This window comes from Xiphophorus hellerii, chromosome 22, assembly GCF_003331165.1.
Source record: "Xiphophorus hellerii strain 12219 chromosome 22, Xiphophorus_hellerii-4.1, whole genome shotgun sequence".
NCBI lineage: Eukaryota > Metazoa > Chordata > Actinopteri > Cyprinodontiformes > Poeciliidae > Xiphophorus > Xiphophorus hellerii.
Window position 1 is genome coordinate 16,039,750 of NC_045693.1, and position 26,358 is coordinate 16,066,107.

Genomic DNA, 26,358 nt, shown 5'->3' on the forward strand with positions numbered 1-26,358 from the left:
TCACTTTGGACTGGATAAAACACAGCAAACCAACATCAGTAAAGAACATACTTTCCAAATCATAACTGACTGTGAAAACCTGACATAGGTAGAAGCTTCACTGTTCTTCCTCCAGACTCTGGGGTCTTGATTTTTCAAAACAATTTTAATCTAAAAAGCGGAGTTTAGACCAGTTTTTTTGGTCCTATTTTATTCCTGTTTGTTTTAGCACTTAAGGTTGTTTCAAGCAAAGATGCTTAACATAAATAATGTGAAAGTTGTAGCCCATGTTCTGAATTCATCTGTGTGTGGTGGCACACAGATGCACCCACACACTTTGCAATTCCCTCAATATCGAAGGTCATTCCTGTTTTTTTCTGCACCATTTTTTCAACTTTCCTTTTTTTCCTTCTACTCAATTTTCCATGAGTCTGCTTGGATACACTCTTCTTTCACAACTATCTTTTCCTAACTTACCATCCTTGTGGTGGGTGTCCTTAACCACAACATTTCTATTTTTAAAACCTTTATGCTAACGCTCGTATTGAATATTTTAAAATTTTGAAACACATCGCTTTTGCTTTTCATGAGCTGAGTCATAATCATCAAAAAATTCAAAATCAAAAACAACTGCTTCAAGTATATATCACTGTGCGTAATAAACATATGTATGTTTTTCACTCTTCCAGATAAAACACAAAAAAATAACTTTTCTTACTAATTTATTGAGGCAATCCTCTGTTATTTTTGGTTTTGTTTTTTACAAAATAGGAATCTACAAATATTTTCTCCTTTACTATCCCTTAGTCCATAGAGGGAGCCATGCTTTTCTCAACCACAGCCGCTGAGATAAACAACCTCAGAGCTGAACCTGCTCGGTACACCGCCCCCCTTCTCCTCCCTCTCCAGTACGTCTCACTGTACTCAAACAGCATGTTCATCACAACCTTTTTCTCCCTCAAGCATCTAACATCCCCTGCTCAGTTTACACAGTAGCGGCCAGACTGCTGAGCAAGCCACACGTCCTGGTTCGCAGCTACTTACCCTGAAGACGGTTTCTGCAGCACCGCTTGGGGAGTTGAAGAACCGCAGGTAAACGCAGGTAGGTTGTCAAAGCGCGATGCATACAGCTTTCTCGTTTATTAACGATTAATGTAATACTGTGACAGTTGATGAAAACGCGAAATTAGAGAAATTGTCTTTGAAATGTCTCGAAAGTTTTTATTTTTATTTTGAAACATGCAATGAAAAAAAAAATACCTGAGGTTATAAGTGATTATTGCCTAATCATTGAAGGACACATTTTTCACAACCTAACATGAGCTCCAGAGCTTGCTCATGATCTTGGCACTTATTGGCACTTGAAGACGAGTTTTACGCACGCACTTTACGCGTGTACGCTCTAATCCCCTTTTGGAGAAAAACAGCAGAAAAAACACTTGACTGAGCTTAAGTCGCACATTTCAGCTGGACCTGTGCCAACATAAACACCGAGCCAGCAGCGGGAGATGTTGGGACTCGTTAGGCAATGCCATCAAGTGATGTAATAACCGGTATTAAAACTTGTAGGCTTGTCGAGCAGAAAATGATTCACTCGTTCCCCTACTCTCCGTGTCTTTTGTTACAGCGCCTCTCTTCTTACAAACTGGGTCGAAATGTTGGGGGTCTGCGTGTGTCTGTGTGCGGTTTTCACGCAGGTTCTGTCTCAGGAGACCGAGGAGCCCGTTACAGTCTCAGTGAGTGATGTGGCCAGTCTGCGTTTTCTTTTTAAATTTTCTAACGGTGAGCAGAAATAAGGCTGTTCAATGTAAACCTGAGTCCTCATATATGTCTTCACAGTGCACAGAAGGCTACACCTATGACAAAGTAAGGGAGCAGTGCAGAGGTAAGAAATGACAGTGTTGTCTCATTTGTTCAGCTTTTCATATAGGTTGTTTTACCTAATTTTTTTCCTGTTAAGACATTGATGAGTGTGAACTTCTGGAGGATGCGTGCAAAGGAGGGATGCAGTGTGTCAACCACTTCGGCGGGTACCTCTGCCTTCCCAAGAGCGCCATCATCTACGTTACAAACGAGGTGGACCCGCCTCCATCGCCTGAGCAGGTCCCCCAGGTTCCTGTTGTCCCACCAAACCAGGGACATCGCACTCGGCATACAGGGGGCCACAGGGGCTCTCAAACCAGCCAAACCAGCCAAACCATTCGCTGTTCTAGTGGCTTCACTGCTGATGAGCAGAACATCTGCAGAGGTATGCTTAGCAGAACAACTGCTACATTAGATTTGTTTTTTTTCTGAATTGACAATTACTGACTTCCAGATACCCAACATAAAAGAAAAAAGTTATCACTTAATACAGTATATCACTTAATGATTTAAAAATGGTTTCTACTCTATTAAAAAGGATTGTACTTTAAAATCGTGTTTGCACTTCAGACCTCTCGCCACCTATGAGATGAGAAAATGTGATTTTTTTTCTAGTTTCCAGTGTTTTAGCCTCACAAATCTGTTTTCTTTAGTTACAAAAGTATTTCATGACTATCAACGTTGCACACATTATAATTCAATACTTCAAACAGCCACTACCAGGAACAACTTGACGCACTCATTTTCTGTATGACTTTTTAGTTTCCTTGTCTCCTACATAAATTTCTCCCTTGTCCGTTACATTGAAATTTGCAGTTGTGATGCAACAAGAAATTGCCTGATTTTTAGCTGAATCGGTCTAAATGTTTTCCAGTCAGTGAATGCACCATGCCTCAGTTTTACCAAGAACTATAAATGTTGGCGAATGCTGACATTTTTTTACTCCTTTTTGTACTTAAACAGTAAATTTTATCTACAGCTGCACAGTATATTGAATCACTATCATTATCACAAGTATTATTATTATTATTATTATTATTAGTGTGACCCAGATGCAATAAGCGGTAGATTATTGTTACTGAAACTAGAACAGTGTAATTACTCAAATTTGTTGTTCTGTTTGATTTAGGTTTTTCTGGTACTTGTGCAAGAAAGACTCAAAAAAAAAGACAAAGTCTGCCTGTCAAAAAGTAATCATCTGTTTTACATTATTATTTTTGAAATATCTTGCCCGGTGATGGACTGATGATCTTTCCAAAGTGTACCGTGATTCTTGCCCAATGACCACTGAAGGTAGAGATTAGACCCCCCACTTCATCCCACTCCCACACTGCGGAAAGAAGCCACTGGCTGATCCCCTTACAATGAGGGTGGGACGTAAACAAAAAATAGTTTTTCTTTGAAATTTTGAAACAAATCACCGTATTTCAATTCAGCATTTTTGGTCTATTCATAAGTACACATAAAAGGTAAAAGTAATCGTCTTACTGAAAGTTCTTGTAGTTTCCAAAAAAGGAATTTTACATTTTAAGGCAATTCACTGTTTTTCAACTGCACTAAACAAATTGTTTCCCCAAACTTGTCTACTAATACCTTTTCAAAAATCGAGATTTTTGTATCGACCAAAAACAATCTTGACTACGATTTTTTTACAAGATCAGCCAGGTCTAATTTCCAGTAATAGCTTAGGAAATACATATTTCCCACCAATAACCCTGCAGCCCCATTTTGCATCTGTTTTTTTTTCCTTCATGGGTCGACCACCAGTGGAAAGGATGTCGAGGTCCGGTGGAGTGTGAGGGTTACTGGTAATGCTGATTCTTGGCATAATAATCCAGTTTGCTCCTGCTGATTTAGAGGTGGCCACACTTTCTGACAATTATCAAATCAAGTCCTTTGATTAATTACTGTCCCTCTTAGTGGGAGCTGAGAAGTTGTACTCCGTTATTTTTTTTCCAACTGTTCTGACAGACGTTGAAAGGTTTCTTCTCCCTGTCACTGTAGGTATTTGAAAATTACTTTCTAACTACTTTAGAGCCTCCATAAACCAAGTTAGAAAGGTGAACCGTTCATCCATCTGTTTGACAGCCATCAGCAGCTCAACTATGCATAGCTGCCAGATGTGTTGCAAGCTTCTCACTCCTTCTCCCTGTGATGTCATGTTCTTTAAACTCTTTGCTTGCTTGCAGCGTGATGTTTTTGGCCATGGTTCAGCTTCTGTCTAAAATTCCTCTTGTTTTGAGTGTTGAAGTACATCGCTTCAGGGGGTGGAAAAAGAAAAAAGAAAAAAAAATCAAGCAGATGATTTTGCAATATTGCAAGAAAGCAGTATGCTCATGTGCAGCCTTTGCATCTAAAGCAGGGTCTCGACGAGGTTGAGATGCACAGAGAGACGGCGTGGGTGTGATCTTGTGTTTGAGCAAGTCTCTTTGATCCTCTGAAATAGGGAGTGGTTGAAAGATTCATTCTTTGTCTCACTTGCACACTCACACACTGACACCCGCTTTAGCATCTGAATAGAGGGAGTCTCTTTCCCTCTCCTTTGTTGAGATATGTGAGGTATAGTACCATAAATGCAATATAAGGCGAAGTGGGGAGTGAGGAGTTCCTCTCACCAGCAGGCAGAGGCATGTGGTTGAGTGGCTGTGTGGAGGGGTTTGTGGTCACATGGCTCTAGTGAAAGCAACAAATTTGATTTTACACCTGGGGCAACGATACGTGTGAGTTGCTTTATGTGTTTTTCTGAGTTGGAACCCAATTAGGTTTTACTGGAGTGTAAAACATGGCAGCATATCAGTTAAAGCAACCACATAAGCAAGCTGGCGGAGACCCATTCAGTGGTGAACTGTTGCTCGACTGCAGCTAAACAAAGATGGACTGTTGCTGTCAGCGTTAGCGCTTTGAGACGGCTGCAGTTTGAAATGGATGGCGTCTCTCACTGTTATGTGGGCTTATATTTGTGCTGGAGGCTGATATAATCTTTGTTTACATCAGTCTCTGGTTTCTCTGTCATTACCTTCTACTCACCACAATCAGCCAGTTGTTCTTGGACATGGCATTATCATCTTTTTGTTTTCGTTCTTGTTCCGCACAGCTACGTATCTTGCAAGCAAAGGAATTCCCATTAACCTTCAATGGAGAGGGAAACCTCAGTGTATCAAATAGCGCTTACATCAGGCTTCTTCCCTGCTAACTCACCACTCAGCGGAGGAAACCCAGAGTGCAGAGTCAGGTAGGGCAAAGGGGAAGATGAAAGGCTGACACTTAGTGCATAACCACAGAAGTGCCATGGACATCCGGCCAAGGAGCACCAGCTACGTAGGTTGCTCAAGCCCCGGGTTTGTGGCTAGCTGGTGAAAGATCAGCTAAATCGGGGCGCCACATGGTTCAGAGCTAGAGCAGGCGCACCATATACAGAGGCTACAGTCGTCCACTAAGTTGTCCTCGGCTTGATTTCTGGCTCTGGACAATTTGCTGCACGTAGTCCACTTCTCTGTCTGTACTTCTTTCTGTCCATCTACTGTTGTGTAAAGGTCACTAGTGTCATAAAAAAAACTCTAAAAAAGAAAATTGGCTAAATCTACTGTAATCTGCTGCCTTTCTGCCAAAAAAATCTAAATTGTTAGAAAAATATAGTCTCAAACAAAAGCGCACTTTTGTTTAAGCTGATTAGAAGTAAAACTAACCGCAAAACAAAGAACGTTCCTCAGCTTCTTGATGTTCTTTTGATTGCTGCTTCAATTTGCCTTCACATGTGTGCAGCTATTTGTAAAACCGTCTGGGCTGAGCTTGAACAGGAGCTCGAGTGTGTGTTGTTGTAGTGACACATGCAGGAAGCTGGCAGGAGCCTCTAGCCACACAGAGACATCGAGAGGCTTTGCTGTATGTGTGACGGCTTAATGGCCCTTGCTTCCACACACCTCACACTGGCGCCGGTCGATGCTCACAAGTGGTTTGTTGTGCACAGAGGTGAGATCACATCCTCCTGGAAATGAAGGCTGTCCATCAGATGTGCTGTGTCACCCATCAGATGTTAGAGGAAGTGAAAGGCACTTGTGGTAATCACAAACTTTCAGTAATTACTAAGGAGGCAGTTCAAATTATAGTGCAACTCAAATAAGATTTTTTTTATACATGCAATCTTGCGACAGTCTAAAAAAAATATAACAGGGATCTAATCATGGAAATAACTGCACTTAAGATCCTGCTAACTTTATTAGCTAAATTGTTTTTTCTTCAACTGTTTGTTCTGGACAAAAACGGAATAGAACCAGGAATGATTTGAGCTATGACTAAAATGATTGAGTTTCATTAGTATATAAAAACAAAATGCACATATTGCAGGTAGATTTAATCCAGACAGATTGCTATTGTCTTGCAAAGATATTAATACAGCCTCAACTATTTCACATCTTTCCACAACAAAACCTAAACTTTCACGTGTTTTATTAGGATTTCTTTGTGATAGACCAACACATGCATAGCTGGGGGAAGGGATAAAAAATATGCAATCTTTACAATCTTTGTTTACCAATAAAAGTGTGAAAAGTGTGACTTGTTTTGTGCTTTAACACTAATACCCTTAATCATATCCAGTGTAACTAGTTGCCTTCAAAAGTCACCTGATTCTTAAACAGTCCACATTTGTAGTTTGTTCTCAGTATAAGTCAAGCTGCTGTCTGAAGACCTCAGAGGTCATTATTGAACAAACAGCATCAGAAAGATCAATGAACACTTCAGCTGGGTCAGAGATGAAGTTATGGAGAAGTGTAAATCAGAGTTATGATAATGCAATAAAATAAAACGAGATGCCTTAAATGCATGACAGAGCAGTACAGTACATCATCTGAAAATGGAAACAGAGTAACACAACTGCAAACCTCCCTGGACGTGGCCATCCATCTAAATCTGCAAGCAGAGCATGGAGAGCAAGGACAGAAAAGCAGCCAAGAGGTCAACTGCAACTTTGGTGAACTTGCAGAAATCTGTTAAAGTTCAAGGCGTATCAGTACTTGTGCAACATATTTTTTCTTGCACAATTTTAGTTGTGCAGAAAATACCCAATGAGTTTTAATCCATAGCTGTTACAAACGACGAAAGTAAATCTGTTTCTGTTTAATTAAAAACAGAACTTGCGTTCCTGATTTAAGTGCAAATAAATGATTTTCTCTAAAAGTGTAAGATGCGCTAAAACTTTATCATGATTTTATATTTTAGTTGAGGAAATTTCTGTTTATTTTTGTGCTCTGCAATGAAGCCGACTGAAACCAGATTAAACCTACAGTGACCACAGAAGATCAAATTGCAACAAAAAGCCCAAGCATGCGGAAAACTAAATCACATTTGGTCAAAAGAACATAATTAAAATTTAATTAAATGATGCAGTCAAAATGAACCCAGTATTAGTTAACATTTGTTTTTGTTGTTAATATAATACCCTAAAATATCATGTCCATAGATCTCATCACACACCTATTTAGCTCTTTCTGACGGTGATTTTTAATGTTCTTTTTACTGTTTGCAGTAAAACTACTTAAATGATGACTGGACTGGAGAAATCTAAAGAAATGCTTTTTCAAAAAAAGTGATTTTTGAGTCGAATGATTTAGCCGTATTTTTAATGATATAGAAAATTAAACATGTCATGTTTTACACTTTGTGGTTCATGTTGTTTTGCTCATAAGTCCTGACTTTACCTACCCCCTCTGCTGCCTGTTTACTTTTTCATGTCTAAATTAGATGCTCATGCGCTGCAGTATTGGGCATGAAGGAACATGTCACTCTTGTTTGGCTGTCTGGTTTCTTGAGGTCATGCAGCCGTGTTCTCACCTACATGCCTGGCTGCTTTGAGTTACATCTGGGAGCTTCTCACCTGGAAGTGGTTGGAAATATCTCCCAAGTATGTCCAGCTAAGACCTGTAAACCTGTGTGATGGAGAACTTGTGTACTTTTCCAAATAAGGCCAAGCACAGGGCAATAAAATTTATTTTTCCACAGAGATGCAATTCACTTGGGAGGAATATCTCTGGAATGTCAGTGGTGGGTTTTTTTCTCAGTTTTTTCCCATCTTTTGTGATGGTAGGAATGCCTCACCACCTTTGTACAGATAAGGATCAGATCGATCTGTGAGAAGCAGGAATGCAGAAAGCAGAACAAGCAGTGGCTGCAAAGCTTGAGAAGAAACTGCCAGCAGGAACGATATGACCTTTACAGTTAATTCCTAACAGTCCTGCTTGTTGCTGTGTCATCCTGACGTTTCTACAAAGACAAAGCCGTTTTGGGAGTCTTTCCATGTGATCCATGTGAATAAAGTCATTATAGTTTTTTCCTGGAAATTCCTTCAGATTTTAATCTGATTGTGTTTGTTTATTCAAAACGTTCACCAAGATAGGGAGCAGCTATTAAGAAAACATTATTGCAGAGGGAGGAAACCTTTCAAACACACAAAACATAATCCTGGAAACCCTGGTGCTGGTATGAAATAAGATACGTTATTGCTCCACTAAGTTAGAATGAAATAAAACTGGTTCACATAGTTCATTGTTGGTTAAATGATAAGGCACTCCTTTGTCCCAGTAAAACCTTAGAATTATTGTTTAAGCCTCAGTCTTCCTTTGGCCGTCAGACGGATGATTTTGTCTGTCTTGGATCTGTATGCATGTATGTACAGACAGTCGTTATGGTGCCCTGGGATTTGTTTTGTCCACCTCATTGCACCTGTTACACTGCGGCTTTAGCTGCAACAGCCACATTGCCTTTCATTAGTAGAGGCTCTGCGGCGACGGCTGGCTGGTTGGCTATTGACTTCCTACAATTGCACATTTGCTGCATTTATTCTAAAACCCTTAATTTCCTCAGTAACATGTACAATTCATTATTAATTATTCCTATTCTTGCACACAATAAGCTTTAACTTATTATATCAGGAAGCAAGCAGGATTTAGGCCAACTAGAGATCTGTAAATTAATCAGCTAATAATCACCTTTTCATGCAGCAACCATCTTTGTAAATTATCTGTGAGTGTTGCTCGGTATAGCATAACTGCCATTTTTTTTGCAGCTCTCACTACTAGGAAATTCACATGAAAGCCATGCAAATATTGCATCAATAACCTGATAATAATGCTACAAAAGGTCTGCAATTAACTGACATCAGCATGCCTAATCTTTGAAGTAGATCTTTGAACAGAGATAACTGCATCTAGTCAGCTAAAACCTAAACAAAGCCTTGAACTTTGACCTCAAATGTTCAATGAATTGTCAAGTATAATAAAAGAAAAATATTTTGTTGGTGTTAACATGGCAAAAAGTAATTAAATAATATGTGGTTTACAAATGATGGAAGTACTTAATCTGATATTTTTCTAAATGTGCGAGAGTTCCTAACATTTGCACTAACGTATAGAGTTTATAGGTACACCAACGCTGTGCCACAATCTAGGAGTCTATTTTTGGCAATGAATAACTGTCAATAACTATTTAGGGGAATTATTAATAAAACTAGTAATTTAGATCAAAATTAAGAAGTCAGTACACCACTGGATTATCAAGAAAATAGCCAGATAGTTTACTTATTGTCAATAATTACCAGCCTGGGGGCGTGCTGTGGTGGTGTAGGGGATAGCGCCACCCATGTTTGGAGGCCTTGAGTCGAGTGTTCGACTCCCGAACCCGACGATATTTGCCGCATGTCTTTCCCCCTTTCCTGTCAGATTTGTAGCTATTAATGTTATGGTCTGACATACTAACATGTTTTTCTTTTCTGTTTTATTTGTAAAAGATTAGCTCAGAGTTTCAGAAACATTAGTTATTCTCGTTGGACTTTTTTTTATTAGTCAACAGATTCTCCTTGTTAGACATAGACCTTTCACTCTGATTAATGCCAGTTTGACTCACGCTGTTAGTTTGGGTGGATGTTCAGATCTTTATCAGTGTGATCTAGTTTGTGATGGTCTATCACATGAAATCCTATGAAAATGTATTGAAGATAATGGCTAAAATGGGGTAAATGTGTAAAAAAATCAGGCAATATCAATACTTTTGCAACTGTATATCAAAGAGTAAAACAGAAGGAATTTTACAATCTATTGAGACATTTCTGGAGACATACTCCCAACAATCCTCTTTTAATGCCTTATTGACAGTACTTCATCAGGGTTGTCTTGCTGCCAGACAGAGGACTATAGCGCCTTTCTTTTCGGTTAACATAATCAAACCATCATGCAGGCGTCCCTCCTGTTGGTCGGTGAAGGGCTGCCATGCATTGCGCTGTTAATGCGTGCGGTGTGCCACTGGCTCCTTGCTACAATCACATTACTGAAGGCAGGGAGAATTGAAAGTGGGAGCAGCTTTGCCGTGCCTCCTCGGTGCGAGTGCTTAATGTTGATGTTGTTATCCTCCCCGAGGTCGGTGCCTGTCCAACGGCCAGCTGCTTCCTCCTCTGATGTGCTCGCATGTGTTGATCTTTCCGTTTACCTCATGATGGAAGGGAATGGTGATTTGTAACAGAGCTGCTATAAATCACCACTTTTCGCTCTGTTGGGTGACACTTGCATGAGATCCTAGAGTGCATGCTTTGCACGCTGATTCTTCCTTTTCTATAATCAGTCTAATCTGTTTATTCATTTCTATCTTTCTTTTCCTTCAATGACAATAACTTTTGCGACCTGAGAAAACTATTGTTAGAAGCTGCATAACACTTAGCCCTCCATTAGGCCAGAACACACAGCCAGGGATCTACAAGAGAAGCGGTTTTCCATTATAGCATATTAATGTGCTACATTGGCCTAGTTAAAGGCCAGACCTAATTTAATCTTTAGCCTGTAGCAAGTCTTGAGCTTCAACATCTAATCTGACTGATACTGAACTGTTTGAATCAGTGCCTATGTGCAAATCTGGAAGAGAAATACCCACAATTTCTACTTTTTTTACGGCTATAATGTTTATAAATCTAGAATTTTCCTTCCTCATCTCAAGTCTGAAAAATCCAAATAAAAATTCAAATCCAAATAAAATACATTAAAGCGTGTGGTTGTAAGTTCAAGGGATGTGAACACCTTTGAAAGGGCACCGTAACTACAACTTTTGCTGCTCTTGATTGGTGCCTGATGACAGGGGAATGTTGAGAATAAGGAAATGCTTCATGTCCTTTTTTTGGCATAGTATAAGACCAAATTTACTTGATTCACCCCCATCCCCCACGTCATTTTGTTTGAACTCGCTTGCACTACATTACAGAGATAATTATAAACAAATTTACAGGAAGTTGCCCAGTGCAGAGACTGACTGCGTTAAACTGCTCGAGATTGAGCAACACCAGCCAGTCACAGGATGGTGTTGGACGTGCTGATAAATTAAATGTTGTAAAATTTTATGGGTTATTAACGCTACACATTTTGCCCCCTGCTTTCCCAAAGATTGAATTATCCAATAATCCAGAGGGGAAACGGAGCCGGTGTCCAACAGCAGCAGGATGCCTCCAACTGTTCCCTGGAACAGCTCCTGCTTTCCATTGCGGTGGTTCAGTGAAAACAGGACTAAATGCTCTCAAGTGATAATTACAGCAAGTTATATAATGCCACTAAGACAACAATCTATTCAGCATTTAGGCCAAAGGATGTCTAGTACTCATTTCAGATACTTGTTCTCTTCTTTTCTTTTTTTTACAGCAGCTCTTTACTCTGAACCAGCCCACTCCATAAAACATTCACAGCTCTGCAGAAAGGCCATTTGTTGAGCACCTCAAACAGGACCTCAGATGTACGCACACCCCTACACACACTCGCATTCTTTGAGCTGCCGCCATTCCCGTTACTCCCCCTGCTCCCGCGAGGCATTTAGAATTAATCTCCCTGAAAAGCAAGGAGTTTTTAACCCTGACATCACATAAGCACACACAGCCGTAAATCTTGCTTCAAATCTTAAAAAACCCTTTTTTGTTTGAAAAGAAGAGAAAAAAGGAAGGCAGCCTCCACCCTTTCTCCTCATTCTTTCCTTTCACATCTTCTGCTGGACAGGCTTATCTTTCCCTGTGATGTTTCAGCAGGCTCTCACTTGGAAGGAACTTGTAAGCGATGCTGAATAAATTTCACCAAAAAAAAAAGAAGAAAAGAAAAAAAATAAATAAATATCTGACCTCAGTGAAAGGAGTCATTTTTCCCCACACGCAACACATCATCACTCCTGATGGCTTGTTGCAGTAAAATCTGTTTTCTCGTGTAAACTGTATTAACTGTAAAGCATGTGGCAAGCGGTCAAGGTTTTATGGGAGCTGGGAACGATACAGTGTGGACCCACCCCACCCAGTCCCACACACGAACTTTTGTGTAACTTTGTATTGGCAGCTTCTTAGAGGTTTAGTGACAAAGTAGCAGTCACCACAAGATATTCTTGAAAATGAACCTTTGGACTTCATTCAGCACATATGTCTTTATTTAAAGTTCTCCAGGCTTACTTTTGAGGGAGTGAGAAGATGACTCTCACTTTTCCACGCACAGAGTTTCCTTAGAACTGCCGTCTTTATATTTAAGCCACATACAGTTTGCCACATTTGTTTCTTTGAATTGCATTTTCTTGCGTGGGATCCAGATCCAGCAGGATTCTGTTCGTTTAAGGACTCCGGCTCAGGGGCACCATCAAAAGGGCCTCATTAGAGGTCAATGCCCACCCTCTGTAGCTGCTCTGCCTCCCACAGCCTTGTATGCACAGTGATTAAAAAACAAACAAAACACACAAAAAATCAAACTGAAAGCATCCACCTTCAAATCTCCTCAGACAGATTTAGCATGACCAGATAAAGACCTTTATATATAATAGGATATACTGTATCAAAAATAAGCCTATTGCAATTAGCAATAAATCACTTAATTGCATGATAAATTAAAACAAACTAAACAATTTCTATTTGCATGATTTATTGTTTTTATTTTTTCTATCTCTCTTTCTACCAAAAACTAGATGACAAAAATCTTCAGTCTGGTGCATTGGTCTCAACTAGCCCCTTTTCTGCAAGGACAAATCTGTTTACAGATATTTCACAATTAATTTTATTTGTTGTTTCTGTTGTTTTGCGTGAAGGAGGAGCTGTCACGAACTGTGATGTAGTCCCACAGTAAAGTCCGTGCCGACATAAACATACATGCACACATACATGTGTGCATCAGACATAACTTACTTTTTGGTTTCAGCTCAAACTGGCGCGGTTCGTCGTGGGTGCACACACAGTGTTCCTGCGTCAGTTGATATATCCTTTCTAGCTTGAAATTTTCAGTGTAAAACAATTTCCCGGTTCAGATATTCAAACAAAGCTATTTCCAGATCAAAGCGCACCACGAGGGAGTCACGTGATGTCATCATTAGGACATTGTGTACATTGAGTCTTTCCTATTAAATTGAATACTGTATTTTTGGTCACAGCTTTCTTTTTTGTTTTAGTATTATGAATATTCTATTTATTTTGTATGCTGTGATATGCATTTATTTGAGTTAGAAGTAATTGTGTGGTTGTTTATTTTTGTTTTTTGTCTTCCTGTAGGCTCTGCACTGCAGGGAGTTAGTCTGAATTTATACTCAAGTAGATGAACTTTCGAGCTGCGATGATTTAGTATTTATGTTTTTTTTCTCTTTTTTTTAGTCTTCCTGGACGTTTATTGTGAACATGCCACACAGCTTATCCAAAATTTTTTCACTCGAAGACGAGTACAGTAAACACTATCAGAAATAAACTATGGCATTGGCCTATTTTTTTATGTTTTATTTTTTGTCTAAGTCATAACAGAGCCCTGACGCATTTTAGTTATTTTGGATATTTAAAATGTTTTCCAGTGTTAAATATCACAATTTAAACTTTATTGATCCCTAAGAATATGTTATTTTTTAAATGATGCCATTACCATCATATTACTTGAAAATGGTAACTTCAAAACACCAATTTTATTTTTTATCACAATAACTTCTGGGACAATTTATCGTCCAGAAAAATTTGTTATTGTGACAGGCCTACAGTTCCTAGATGCACTTTCTGTTTTTTATTTTGTACGTGGCCAAACGTTTGCTTTCATATCACAATGAAGTCATTGTTACACATGAGAAAACATTAACCATTTGGGATCTTTTGGAATTCACTAATGGACCTACAATTTGTCTTGCTTATAGCAGATCCACAAATCTACAGCTGGCTACAATTACCTATCAAAAAATCATTTATGTCGAACTTTTTCGACCACTTTTTCGACATAAGACCAATGGCCTTTACACCGCCCGCCACACCTTGATGCCAGAATTAAGCGTGCCACCTAAGATTTTACGAGTTGTCTTTACAATTCATTTAAATCCCTTGGGATTATCAAAAAATTCTGATTTCACATAATCCTTTAGCGCTACTGGGTTCAATAAGAATAATTACAGTTAAAGAATAATCTTGTTGGAAGGGATTTAGCTATGTATACACAGATATAGCTTTAACATGCCATGCTTAAGCACAACCTCACAAACACAGGTGTTGTTATGCACTCCAGCATCTTAAATCATCTCTAAAATAACACGTCTGAGAAACAGATGAAGTTTGCCAATTGTGTCACTAAAACCACAGCATTTCATTAGCTTCAGGGTTTGCTGCCTGTTTTGCTGAGGCTACATTGGCTTTAGATCGAGAAAATGTAGTCATTAAGCATCAAACTTCTGTTTGTTTAAATTTACTTTAATGGTGGAGGGCAGGGCATTTCCAGTCTGCATGAATCACTGCATACCTCCAGGAACTGGGCTGGTTTATGACTCACAAGGATATGATCAAGGATTCTGATTGTTACATCTTGTCCAAGCAATCTAGACCCATTCAGACATTGTGTTTATCTTCAGTATTCACACAACAACAACAGAAAGATCCCATTGTTCTGCTGGTTCGTAGTTTATGTGGCTATTGACTCCTTTAATAGGTGGTTAGAAACCTTGTGTCTGCATCTGCTTTCTGTTTCACCTGTTTAATCTGTCTCTGTCTGGTTTAAGAATGCATCCAGTTCACATAATAAAGAAACAATAATTTATAGATGCTTCACATCCATTGATAGATATGGAGTTGATGTCAGGACAGTAAATTGTTTACTCATTTCTGCTTGGTGCCGCCTATGGATGCACTGCTCAAGAAGCATTTTATGCCACATCAGGGCACAGATTTTCCAGAACAAAACTTCTTTTATCTTCTTTCTTTACTTAACGGTCCAGTGAGCAACAAGCCCTGTGGGTGCATTCCTCTCTTTGTGCAGTTTGCACCTGTTGTCTTAGTGGAGCACCTTCAGACAAGCTTTGCTTTTGTCCTCTGAGGTGCAGATTCATGCCATCACTGTGCCCTCATGGAGTCGAGGGCATTTCAGGCTTCTTCCCTTTCTTTTTCTATCCCTCTGTTCTTTTGTAGCAAAGTATTCCATTGACAGAGTGAAGGTTGAGCGACTGAATAATCGGTGGACTTGAAGAACTTGGATGTGAAACTTTACAGCTTTATGAACATATATGGGTTCAAGGTTTTTAGCGGAGCAGCAACTTGGTTTCGTTCTCTCATTTTGACAAGCTTGGGTTTGGCATTTCCGTGTCTTTTAAACAAAGTTCAACTCTAGTTTATGTTTAAAATCACATTCGTACCAATTGTTATTAGGTTACCATGCAATAATAGTAGTTTTTCTCTTGCTGTGTGTGTGTGGTACTGAGGATAAGTGTCTGTCATGCTGTTAAACTGATGCCCAGTAGCTGTCTGGATATGATGGGTTGCATCAGACCACCCAAGAGGAGTGCTGGTGGGCCTCACGGATGACAGTATACACTACTGACATATTTATGTGTGTGGGTTATGCTGAGAAAGTTGTTTTGAAAAAGCTTTGGATCTGCACAGACCAAATGAGAAAATTTATTTACAGGAACAATGTTAGAAATTTCACGGCTATGTCCTATGTTAGAAATATAACTTGTCATATTTATTTCCAAAAGTATTAATTAACCTTGAGCTTCTCCCTTTTTGTCATGCTACATTCACAAACTTCAATGCATGTTATTGGGATTTTATGTGATAGACCAACACAATGTTGTGCATAATTATGAAGTTGGAAGAAAACTATATATTACATCTAATACCTTTTGCAAAACAAAACAAAACAAAAAATCTAACAGGCTGTGGTATTCACTGGTGTTCAGCCCCATTGAGTTTGGTATTTACCTACAAACATCTTTCCATCAACTCTGACCAGCTTTCCTACTTGAGATGTGGATCTCTGCAGCCCCTGCAGTTCCAATGATTATCTTTACTGCGTTTCTTTTTTATGCTTGTCTTACCCACTGTCAGCTTATGTCAGGGGTCTTCAATTCCAGTCCTCAAGATCTAGTGTCATTATCAGGACTCTGGAGAACTTTTCTGCTTACTGAGGAGGTGATTCAGCCAGTTCATTCAGAACCGTTAGTCCAAGGATGCGTCTGAAAGCTGCAGGACACGGGGCCTTGACGACTGGAGCTGAAGACCCCTAGTTTAGGGGAATGGCAATGTCTTGGTAGGTTTGCAGTCCCTGACCTGACCTGACCTGACCTGACTGGTGTGCTCTTTTGTTTTCATGACAAACATCAGACTCCACAATACAACTGTATTTATGCTGAGGATAAATTAACAACAGGATTTGTATTTACTAATTATGTAACTTTTGAAAGTAGTTTTTTTATTATTATTATTTTATGTAGGGGTATCAGATTAAACAGGCCTGAATGAAATTATTTTTGGATTTTATTTGTAAAAAAAAAAAAATAAAAAATTGGATAGCCCGGAATCATTTTTTGTCCATTGAACACTACCTTGGATTCGTCTATCAGATAAAATCCCAATGAAATGCATTTAAATTGAAAAAAATGGAAAATTTAAAGGTACAAATACATTATGAGTGAAGTCATATTCAATTAACTAGCATATGGGTTCCAATGAGACACATTAAAATTACCTTTGAAAAATAACAACCTTTAATCAGACATTCTTGTCATTAAGCCCGTATTTCTGTTTTAACAATATTTTTATGTTGGTCTCAGGTAACATGTTAATGTTACGTCTTGTGCTCATCAGCACAACTAACAGAACTAAAGCTGCGAAAACATATTGGTGTTTACAAAAATCTATAAATGTGTTTTGCCTAGGGAATTAAGTTTCTGAAATAAATTGACTCTAAAGAAATAATAATTCAATTTATTAAATATGACTCTGTGGAGCCTTGCAATAAATTATTGCCAGTAAATGAATTATAGAACCATGTTTTTCCCAGCTATACATACAGACCTCCCCCATCAAGAAACTGTCTTAATGGTAGAGGATATGATCTGTGTTTTCCCCTTCAACCAAAGCTGATGAACAAACACTCTCTTTATTTAATCTCCTGCTCCACAGGTGAGCATGTGTGTGCATCCCCATTTGTGTTTCATTTGATGGTGTTAGTGATCACGGATTTAAAGCAGTTAATGCATTATCGCGTGCTTGCAGTTCAGGCATGTTGCTCTCCTTTGTAGATTTTCCATGTTTTTCTTGCATGCAGCCATTTTTAACTTTGTTCAGCTTTCTCTGAGAGTCTCTCTGTGTGTTTACTGCAGACATAGATGAATGTGCAACAGGCATACACAGTTGTGGGCCTGAACAGACCTGCTACAACACCAGAGGCTCCTTCACGTGCCAGTGTCCTCTCGGCTACTATAGGAATGGGGACAGCTGTGTCGGTGAGCCACAGACACAAAAAAATAACACTTCCCTCTCACTTTATCTTGCGATAATACTTAAAAAACGAACAAACTTGGCAGTAACTTTTTTTTTCTTTCTGCCTGTGCCTTCATGACATTCTTGCAAATGCAGACAGAGACGAGTGTGCCATGAGCCACTACTGCATGCACGGATGTGTGAATACTCTGGGCTCATACTACTGTGAATGCAATCCTGGTTACAAATTAGCCCACAACAATTATTCATGTACTGGTAAGTCATTAAGAAAATAAGTGTTATAATAAGAGATACTACAATTAGAATTCCTCCTTTTCCTTCAATTATTTTAGAACAAAGACAAAATAATTTGGAGTAGAGAATGTTGATCTTTGCCTTTACTGTAAAAGACTCACAGCAGAGGTTTAAAGTTATTGACTTTAGATTCACTGTAATAGGTTACACCTTCCTGTTATCTGTTGAAAGGCCAACTCTTCCTCTCACTCACTTCTAGTGTAAATGAACAGCAGATGTGTCAGTTTGTTGCAGAAAACACACAGAAATATTTTCCCTGTGCTTTCTCTTTTGTGCTAATTTTTAAAACGCCTCACTAATGCTAGTAATAGCTAGCTTTGAAATTTCTTCTCTCAGTAACAGCATCCACAGTGAAAGATGCTACTGTAAGCATTTACTGCACTTAGATATGGTGCATTTACTGATTTGAAAAAGATCTGATTTTTGCAATAAGGGCTGCTCAAGCTGAAATTTAGCATTTTCTGGTCACTTCTCACTGCATCTCTAGTCTTTGCGCATCTCTGGTTTGTGCTATTTAGTACTAATATTTTATGCTGTTTGTGATAGTTTAAGGTTTGACTTATGTCCTTTTCATTTATTTAATGGCATCCCAGTAACCAGCACTACCCTCCACCTACCTACATCAGTTAGCACTCAATACTTAACAAAAAAGGCATATAATTTTGTCAAATTTCCTATTGAAGATTTGTTGTTTTTTTTTACAAAAATAGCAAAAATTTCTGAACTGAACAAATGTCACTGAAACGTAAACACAAAAAAATATAAACACAACAGAAGTAAAAGTAAGCTGAATTAGAACAACTTAATAAGCAGCAAAGAGTGTCAGTTTAATAAATATTAGCACATTTTCTTATTCTCTCTGTTTTCTTAAGTTGCAGATATTCAAATTAATGAATGCAATTAAAACAAACAAATTGATATAGTAAATTACTTTGCATTAAATGGAAGGAAGAATTTAATTATCATGCAGTTATGCTTTTATCCAGGACCCATGAAACACATCTTCTGCTAAAGTCAAATGGACTTACTGAGTGTGTGACAGAGAGTTATTTATCTCTTGCAAATCCTTCTTGACTTGTAAATGCCCCCTCTCTATGCTGCAACATGCATCTATGTGTTTAGGCTGAATGTGTGCAAGTTTGTTTTTTTTTATTATATTTACTGTGCTCTTTGACCTCCAGTTATCAGAGGTTAATGCATCACTGAAATTATGTCTATTTTCATTGAAACCAGAACAGTAATTTGCAAATCACTTTACCTAGCCATTCTACTGAAAACATAAAAGCATGTCAAATGGTACTAACTGATTTGGTGGTTTTAGGAATTGTATTTGACTCACTTTAATGCTAGACCTGCTGGAATAACAGTTACCTTCAATTAAAATCATCCTTTGCTGACGCCTGCATTATGTGTTTTATACATTTTCCTATTATTTCAGTGGCTTTGGTATATATGTTGCTAAACAACATATATTCCTGCATTGCCTGTCTATACATTGAACATTTTAGCATACAGACAGAACTCTGGGACATCACATAAAGCCCACTTATATGCCACTCATATTTAATTTACGCAACTCAAATGTCACCGCAATGACAGATTGACTTTACTTAATCCTGTGCTACCCTTTGCAAATGCCGTCTCCACTGATTCACCTGCCTCTGGCAACTGATAAAAGTTTGACCTAATTTCTGATACATTCATCTAAGAATAATTTGACCACATGGGGGCAGTGATAGACTGGATGAAGAGCATCAAACTTAAATTTGCAAACAAATTTTCCATTTAAGCAAACTGGATTTGGGGGTGTGGGGGTTGGAATGAAACAGTGACATCACAACAAAAACTAACACATTTTGAAGTTTCGAGTTACCATGAGTTCTACACCTTTCATCCCAATACACATGCACTATGCAAAATGGCGCCACAGCAAAAACAAGCAGACTTTCTAAAAAGATGTTTCACAAAAAACATTAATTTACTATTGCACACAAAATAAATATCAGTAAAAAATGTTGAGGGGGAATGTCATCAAATATTGACATTACTGTATATTTTTCTTTTCATTCCTTCACACTGCTTTCTCCATACTTAACTGATTGCTTATTAAGTAAAGAATTAACCTCTTTAAATGAAACTGAGTGTAGCCAGCAAGCTTACAGACAAAACAGGTCTTTGTAATATATTCAAATGCCAAATAACCCAAATAATTTTATGTGTTTCTGAACTAAGACAATCGATCTGCTGTATATTCTGCAAAATGAAGACAAAGAGCAAAAATCTTATTTATAATCACCGACAGTACCAGGTCTAAGGGAATTCAGCTGAAATAAACATATTAAATCAATGTGTGTAAAAGAAAAAACTGCTGCTTTTGTTTCAGATGTTAATGAATGCGAAATAGAGTCTTCGTGTCAGCATAATTGCTTCAACTTGATTGGCTCCTTCCTGTGTCAGTGCGATCACGGCTTCGAGTTGGCTCCAGACCAGGTCTCCTGCGAAGGTGGACAAATACAGAAAACCACACTTATATTCAGCATTTACATACAAAAATAAAATAAACAGTTTTTCAACACATACCATAGCCTTTATCTGTGTTTGTGTGTTTATATTTTGAATAGACATTGATGAATGCAGCTTGTCTACCTACATGTGCCAGTACCAGTGTGTTAACACCCCTGGAAGTTACTCATGCGAGTGCCCGCCAGGATATCAGCTCCAGGGAAATAGGTTGTGTCAAGGTAAAGTGGTCCATAAATCATTTCCCCTCTTATGTCATTTATTTACTTCTCTGTCCTAACCTATCTTTTTACACAAAATAATTTTCATAAGCTTCTGACGATCACAAGTTTTTATCACAAATAACATTTGGTGTTCCACTTTTCAGGCAGAACTGTCATGGAAGTAATGCAAAAAGCTAGGGAGCACCTGCACTTTTTGTTGCCCTTCAGCTTCAGATCAATCAACTTCATATGCATGATCATGGTTTGTTAAGGTGTACTTATTTGAAGCTGTGGCGCTCTCTCAAAGGGAGAGCTGTTAGTTTTTTCCTTTCATCAGGTGCAGCCTTTAACCATGAATCCACCCGGTTGGGTCTGACGGCCGTCCAGGTGTTGAATTCAGATTGCTGTGCCAGAAATAGCGGCTTGGTTAGAACATTTAATGTTTCTGTTTTCACGCTGCTTCACTGAGAGAGCTTGAGTTACTGCCCTGTGCAGGATTACATCAGGGGCTTCTCCTCAACTACAGACATGGAGGTTTTCCTGCAGTTACCACCTGCAAATTACAAGTTACAGAACCTGAATGTTGATTGAGCTTCAACATCTGTTTCATTGAGTGCATAAAGAGTGCATGGAAGTCCTACTGCTTTTGACTTTGGGGCAATTTTCTTTCTGTTACCTTCACCAGACATTAATGAGTGTGAGATGGGGACCCATGACTGCCAAGATGATGAAATGTGCTGGAACTATTATGGAGGTTTTCGCTGTTACCCTAGAAACCCCTGCGAGCCTCTTTACACCCTGACCTCTGAAAAGTCAGTGAGCAGTTTTTTTTTGTTGTTCTCCTGTGTCATGTGTATCTTGTCAGCTGGCTTCAAAAATGTTTTCACCTAATTTTTTTTGAATTTGCAGTCGCTGTATCTGTCGAGCTCCGTCTGAGTGCCAGGGTCTCCCTCCGTCAATAGTCTACAAATACATGAGCATCCAGGCAGAGCGATCTGTGCCAGCGGACATTTTCCAGATTCAGGCCACTACTGTGTACACCAACACACACAACAGCTTCAGAATTAAAGCTGGGAATGATGGAGGAGAGTTTTTCCTTCGGGTGAGTTTGAGAATGATTAATATTTGTTACATGAACAACTTCCAGGTGTGAATGTAATATTTTTACTATTTCCCTATAACTTTTTACACTAATGAGCATCAAAATCCATTTCACATGAAATTATTCCGTGTCTAAGGGCTCTTCCATGCTTCACCCAAAGCCAAACAGTTGATGCACCATGGATGTTCCCGTGGCTGTTTGTATTTGCACACACCTTTCCCATATGACACAGTCCACCTGGGGACGTCACTCCCACTTTAACAGACATCAGGCCTTTAGCATATAGACAAAGGATGGTCACAAAGAGAGCGCCACACTTTTCTGTAGACAGCCTCCTCTGAAACAATTTTACAATTTCCATCTAGCAATTTTTAGCCATTTGACAATTTTTGCAGTTATTTTGTGAAGAATTGTGCAACTGTACGTAATTTCTCACCACCTTTGATAAATGCCTTCAGAAACAAACAAACAAACAAAAAAACCAGGTAGTCAAAGTGAACTAATTGAATGCTTCCAATCAATCACACAGTACATTGCACAGAGCTCTGTGTGAAATAGTTTGACCTCGGTCTACTGTTGAACATGGGAGGAGGACATATCCCTGGAACAAAATGCAATTTTCATCATGTGACTGCATTATTGCTACTGCAGTGTGTTATCTCCTCCAGAGTGTTGCTGCTCTAAATGTTTCCACAGAACACGCAACAAATGGGGGGCTGTGTTTCTGTCTCTCAACAATAAAATATGTCACCGGACAACAGACTTTCAAAGCAGCATTCACCCATCCATTTACAGCTTCAACAATCTTTTACATAGAAAAAAATTACATCAGTTCGCATTTTAAGCATATATTTATACAGCTTTTGTGTCAATATTTTGTCTAACTGGGTAGAGTTTTTTTGTAGCTGTAAACTTAAATATTTATGCTTCCATGTAATCAGACAAAATTTGCCTTTTGGCAGCACAGCTGTTCTGTTTGGGTTAATGAATGGATCAGTGACCACAGCCCAATATCCAATCCAAGAAAATTGTCACTATCAGTTTCCACACCAATTTGATTGGATTGGTTCCACTACTAATTGATTATGTGACTTAAGCTAAAACATATTCATATTGTATTGTAAACAGTGGCGTAATGTGAATAAAATATATTGAATTAATTATAGGCCTTGTAATTAATCAATCATTTTTGTAATTTAGGTAACTCTTTTCTGAAGCTTTTTTTTATATCATTATTATTGTAGCTCATTTTTGTTCTTTCAATGTCACACGAATGTTCTGTAAAATAAACTGCAGTAACCATCCTCCTCTTCTCTTCTTTGTAGCGTTCCAGTAATGTGAGTGCCATGTTGGTGCTTACCAAGCCCTTATCAGGGCCCAAGGAGTACGTGGTAGATCTGGAGATGATCACTCACCATCTGACCATGAACTACCGCGCCAGCTCAGTGCTGCGGCTCACCATCATAGTGGGGGCTTACCCTTTCTGAGCTTTAGAGATCCCAGCAGCCCCCATAAGTCTGGTTTCAGCAAACATAGCAAATGCCTGTATCAGCATACTCTACATTCTCACTCTCAATTATGCAAATAGCATAGCCTGATTCAGTCAAACACCAGCAAAAGTAGTTCTTATATGGTTGCTCAAATCACACCAAATCTGTGCTATATTATCAGTATTGGGTGTCTAGCTCTTGATAGGATGCCCTAAACTTTAAAGATGTCCCTGTTTTTTTACTCCTTATAGTTAATCTTTATAAATTGTTCTTTGCAATATCCCAAACAACTGGAAACAGTGTGATGGCACTCATGAGAAGAGGGCTCGTAGACACCCTAACTGGAATATTTGAATTCAGCTCCACCTATTGTTCATTTATGCCTTTGTTCAAATGAAAAATGCTTTAAGTAACCTGTTGATGCATCTATTATTATTATCTGAGAAATCAACACTTAAGCACATAAAAAATATCCAGGGGTAGCAGCTTTGTATGCAACAGTAATCTACTGTTTGTACTTCAGAGCTTCTATTGATGAATATTAGGAGTCAGGGATGCAAATTTCTATAGTTTGCCTCATAAGTGAAAATTTCTAGAGAACTATAGGAACAGTTCAAAAGTTTAAAAAGAGGTAATCACCCAGCGAGTTGAGAGAGTGTTAAACTCTGTGTCACTGCAGGCTTAAACATGTATATATAAAAGATTTTTTTTTTAAATTGTTGTTGTTGTGTATGTGCGAATGTTGATGAGTGCATGTGCGTGTGTGCCACGAGCTTTGTTTATGCCTGCATGCAGATGTAAGTGTGAAATGGAGGGAAAGAAGGGGAAAGAATGAGAAAGTCTTTGCTTTTCCTTCTTGGGGTTTGGTGGATGTGACTGAGCTGTTTATGTGTTTCTGTGATGCCATCCCAGCAAGCTTTAGGTCACAGAACCAATAACAGAGACCCTTAAACTCAAGAACACACAGAGGAAATGATTGCTTTGGTAACACACCTTGGCAACTTGACCGCTCTCTGTTGCCGTTATTCTCCAGAGTCGCTGCAGGCCCCTCTAATGTCGGTCCCAGTCTAGAAGTCACACTGGCACCGGGCTGGCTTGCGTTATAAAAGATAATTGCAGTATTTTGCCCTGTAGCGGGTTCATGCTCAACACAGGGGATTATTAAAGTGTTAATACAATGCCACCAGACATTTGGCAGAGAGAGAGATCTTTCACTACCTGTTCTGCCTCTTATGGCTCCATGTGTCTGCTCTGGCTCAATGCTGAAACACTGTAAACTGTTGATTCACACCACTGAAAAACTTACATGTTGTCATCATTCTGTAAGTGCAGAAAGTTACCCAGCTATGCTTTAAGAAATCCCTTTTGTGTGGTTTCAGCTCTCATTATGTTGTAGTGCCTTCAAGCCCTGTACAAAACCTGCAACACTAATCTAATCATTCATGTTGTCAAGACTGAGATGCCTTAATGTTTTTTTTTCAGTTTCTATTTAAATATATATTTTGTCATATGTATCTTGTATTGATTGTACTCTGAAGAGCAAAAGCTATGTTGTTAAATAAAATGTGATGTAAAAATATGGATTTGCTCATTCTTCTCTGTGAAAAGCAATCACCAGAATCACAGCTTTTCTTAGCACACACAACAAACAGGAACATAGTGGAGAAAAACATTGTTGTGTCATCCTTTCCATGCTTCAGGGAAGCTTGAGGATGATTTCATTTGAAATTAACAATGATAAATGCAGCTCGCATGATGCCAAAGTCATCGTATCTATCTTGTTTAAAGACATCCAGAGGAGATAGAGTAATGCAGCTGAGTCGGTGTGTGCTGAGGGACTAATGTGAACCCCGTGCATGCATCATATTTAGATATGAGGCTGGATGGGAGTGGTCTTATGGTAAGTTGTTACTCAATCATCTTGCCGTCCCAGGCTTTAGTCCGAGCAGCACTGGGATGTGAAAGATGATACATGATGTGTCATCGTTCCCCAAACACCAAACTCAGCGACCCTTGCAACCAAGCTGTGTTTCTGCTGTCCGTGCGTGATTAAATCCCCAAGAGTAAATGCCGCTAACCCACTTATTCTTTGGGTCAACCGTGTGGACAGCTTCTGAGCGCCATTTTTGTTCCTTTACCCTTGATTAGTATTCTACTCAGGATAATTTTGGGGATAATTAACTTAATCTCCCTGCTTATTGTGAGACTTCTCATTAATCACAGGAAAACCCATTGATCAGATCGAAGCTCAAGCTATTGGCTACAGATCACAGGAAAGAAGAAGTTCGTTCAGTTTAATAGTTATCTTCTGTCATCTCTCCTGTGCAATATACATATGATGTGATCACTAATCACCTCTTTAAGAAAGTTTTTATGCTTAACAAATTGCTCAGGATCAGAGAGAGAGATGTTAATGATTCTAATTTCTTTTCTTTTCTGAATCAACGAATCACATGGGCCTTCGGTGAGCAGCTGTTAGTGGTGCTTTAATGGCGGGTCAAATATTTTCCCACTTCAATCTTCAATACCAACTAATCAATGCCTGAATATCACTGAGAACTGCCATTGACCTTTGGGTCTCTTTATGGCTACAATTTATTTCCTGAAAGGACGGCTTCCAGCACGATAACGCACCGTGTCGCTAAGCTGAAACTGGCAGTCATCTGATTCTCATAGAGCACCTCTGGGAGTTGTGGAAACAGGAGATTGGCAGAATGTAAGTGCAGCTGACAAATCTTCTGAAATTATGTAATGCAGTCATGCTCACCCAGTCCAATATGACAGGATCGTTTCCAGTACCTTGTGAAATAAATGCCTCTAAGAGGCAAAACAAAAGCCAGTTTTAAAGCAGTCAGTGTCAGTCAGCTCCCATACCTATGTTGATATCAGGCTAATATCATGTAATATTTTGTTATATTGTTCATTTTTAGCTGGCATACAAAGTTTCATAATAAGGAATTTGTGGCCATGGAGGCAATAGAAACACCTTAATTCAATGAATTAGCAACTTTTGACAATATAGTTTGCTTTCACACATGTAGCAGGATCGTTTGTTTCAAAAAACACAATTATTTTTTTCAAGTAAAATACTACATGTAGTCAGATATAAACATGTCTGATGGCAGCTTAACAAAATCAGTGAAGACATTTGCTTGATCCACTCTTTTTAAAATTCCAGGTTCA

At 38.8% G+C, this 26,358-nt stretch overlaps 1 protein-coding gene across 3 annotated transcripts; it reads left to right on the top strand.

The window, feature by feature from the left end:
• Nucleotides 1-902: 902 nt before the first annotated feature.
• efemp1 (EGF containing fibulin extracellular matrix protein 1) lies at nucleotides 903-24,754 on the top strand. 3 transcript variants are annotated; one of them, XM_032553297.1, is made up of 11 exons: nucleotides 903-1,071; nucleotides 1,607-1,715; nucleotides 1,819-1,864; nucleotides 1,940-2,227; nucleotides 17,446-17,568; nucleotides 17,702-17,821; nucleotides 20,244-20,363; nucleotides 20,482-20,601; nucleotides 21,269-21,395; nucleotides 21,493-21,685; nucleotides 23,011-24,754. In XM_032553297.1, exons 2-11 carry the CDS (start codon nucleotides 1,635-1,637, stop codon nucleotides 23,170-23,172), a joined length of 1,380 nt encoding a protein of 459 aa, XP_032409188.1. In that variant the 5' UTR covers nucleotides 903-1,071; nucleotides 1,607-1,634; the 3' UTR covers nucleotides 23,173-24,754. The 3 variants fall into 3 exon arrangements, with proteins under 3 accessions (XP_032409188.1, XP_032409187.1, XP_032409189.1); XM_032553296.1 differs by having other exon boundaries at nucleotides 904-1,081; XM_032553298.1 differs by lacking the exons at nucleotides 17,446-17,568; nucleotides 17,702-17,821 and having other exon boundaries at nucleotides 904-1,081.
• Nucleotides 24,755-26,358: the final 1,604 nt, after the last annotated feature.